The sequence below is a fragment of the Homarus americanus genome, unplaced genomic scaffold (assembly GCF_018991925.1).
Source record: "Homarus americanus isolate GMGI-L3 unplaced genomic scaffold, GMGI_Hamer_2.0 scaffold367, whole genome shotgun sequence".
In the NCBI taxonomy this organism is placed as follows: Eukaryota; Metazoa; Arthropoda; class Malacostraca; order Decapoda; family Nephropidae; genus Homarus; species Homarus americanus.
The window spans coordinates 1,898,338-1,900,381 of NW_024743709.1; the positions used below are offsets into that span (position 1 = coordinate 1,898,338).

The 2,044-nt window shown below is 58.8% G+C and overlaps 1 protein-coding gene across 1 annotated transcript in view; it reads right to left on the reverse strand.

Moving 5' to 3' along the window:
• Positions 1–1,241, reverse strand: part of LOC121877436 (basic salivary proline-rich protein 2-like) — a 27,960-nt gene extending 26,719 nt beyond the window's left edge. The window contains exons 1-2 of the mRNA XM_042383200.1: positions 1,058–1,241; positions 248–877 (exon numbers count right to left, since the gene is read on the reverse strand). Coding sequence (XP_042239134.1) covers positions 248–877; positions 1,058–1,241 — 814 coding nt within the window. The remainder of the gene's footprint in view (positions 1–247; positions 878–1,057) is intronic.
• Between the last annotated feature and the right edge of the window lie 803 nt (positions 1,242–2,044).

Here is a 2,044-nt window from a genome sequence, read left to right on the forward strand (position 1 = left end):
ACCTGGTGGTCTGAGGCGTCTCCCTGACACCTGCTGTCAAACTGCCACCACCACCACCATACATAGACGGCCAGTGGACGGAGGATACACAGACGGCCAGTGGACGGAGGATACATAGACGGGAGGAGGGTGGACGGGAGGAAGACTGACGGAAGATACATAGAAGGAACACAAACATCTGCACTTGACAGTTGAGTGCACATTGGCGGCTACACTTGACAACAGCTGTGAACAGGTGGCCAGGTACCCTTGAGAGGTGGCCAGGTACCCTTGAGAGGTGGCCAGGTACCCTTGAGAGGTGGCCAGGTACCCTTGAGAGGTGGCCAGGCACCCCTTGAGAGGCCAGGCACCCTTGAGAGGTGGCCAGGCACCTTGAGAGGCCAGCACCCTGAGAGGTGCAGGCCCCTTGAGAGGGTACCAGGCACTTGAGAGGTGGCCAGGCACCCTTGAGAGGTGGCCGGTACGCCCTTGAGAGAGGTGGCCAGGCACTTTGGAGAGGTGGCCAGGTACCCTTGAGAGGGGTGGCCAGGCACTTTGAGGTGGCCACACCCTGAGAGGTGGCCAGGCACCCCTTGAGAGGTGGCCAGGCACCCTTGAGAGGTGGCCAGGTGCCCTGAGAGGTGGCCAGGTACCCTGAAGGGTGCCAGGGCCCTGTCAGAGGCACCCTTGAGAGGTGGCCAGGTGCCCTTGAGAGGTGCAGCGGGCACCCTTGAGAGGTGGCCAGGCACCCTGAGAGGTGGCCAGGCACCCTGAGAGGTGGGCCAGGTGCCCTTGAGAGGCCAGGTACCCTTGGAGGTGGCACCCTTGGTCAGATGGCCAGCCCTGAGAGGTGGCCAGGCACCCTTGAGAGGCCAGGTACCCTGAGGTGGCGGGTACCCTGAGAGGGGTCAGGCACCTAGAGGTGCGGCACCTTGTCAGATGCCGGACCCTTGAGAGGGTGGCCAGGTACCCTTGTCAGGTGGCCAGGGTACCCTGAGGTGGCCAGGCACCTGTCAGGTGGCCAGGCACCTTGAGAGGTGGCCAGGCACCCTTGAGAGGTGGCCAGGTAGGCAGGTACCTTGAGAGGTGGCAGGTACCCCTTGAGAGGTGGCCAGGTACCCTTGAGAGGTGGCCAGGTACCTGAGAGGTGGCTGGCACCTTGAGAGGTGGCCGGCACCCTTGAGAGGTGGCCAGGTACCCTGAGGTGGCCAGGTACCCTTGAGAGGTGGCCAGGTACCCTTGAGAGGTGGCCAGGTATCCATGACATTCACCTGTACACGATAACGCCCGAGGTAGTTGACAGGTGGTGGAAGGTGGTGGGTGACAGGTGGTGGACGTAAAGAAGTAATGAACTCCAGACACAACTTGACAGCATCGCTTGACAGTTCTGGACGAGTGCCAACCAACCTGACGAAGGCGGTGAAGGAGGAGGACGAGGAGGAGGAGGAGAAGGAAGAGGAGATGAAGGAAGAGGAGGATAAGGAGAACGAGGGCGAAGAGGAAGAGGAGGACGAGAAGGAGGAGGAGAAGGAAGGAGGAGATGAAGGAGGAGGAGGACGAGAAGGAGAAGGAGAGGGGCGAGGAGGAGAAGGAAGAGGAGATGAAGGAGGAGGAGGATAAGGAGAACGAGGGCGAAGAGGAAGAGGAGGACGAGAAGGAGGAGGAGAGGGGCGGGGAGAAGAAGGAAGAGATGAAAGAGGAGGAGAAGGAAGATGATGAAGGAGGAGGAGAGGGCGAGGAGAAGAAGGAAGAGGAGATGAAAGAGGAGGAGAAGGAAGATGCGATGAAGGAGGAGGAGAGGGCGAGGAGAAGAAGGAAGAGGAGATGAAAGAGGTGGAGAAGGAAGAGGAGATGAAGGAGGAGGAGAGGGCGAGGAAGACTAGGGGTGATATGAACGTCTTGTGCGTCAAAGCGAAAGACAACAAAAACATCAGTAATGGAATATATTTTTGTGGAGTGAGTCTCCCCTCTTCACCCAGCGAGCTAAGAGTGCCCTGAAAACTCTCGCTGAGTCTCAAACAACCTCGTTAAACACTCATCAACGTGTGTTTAACGATAAATGCCT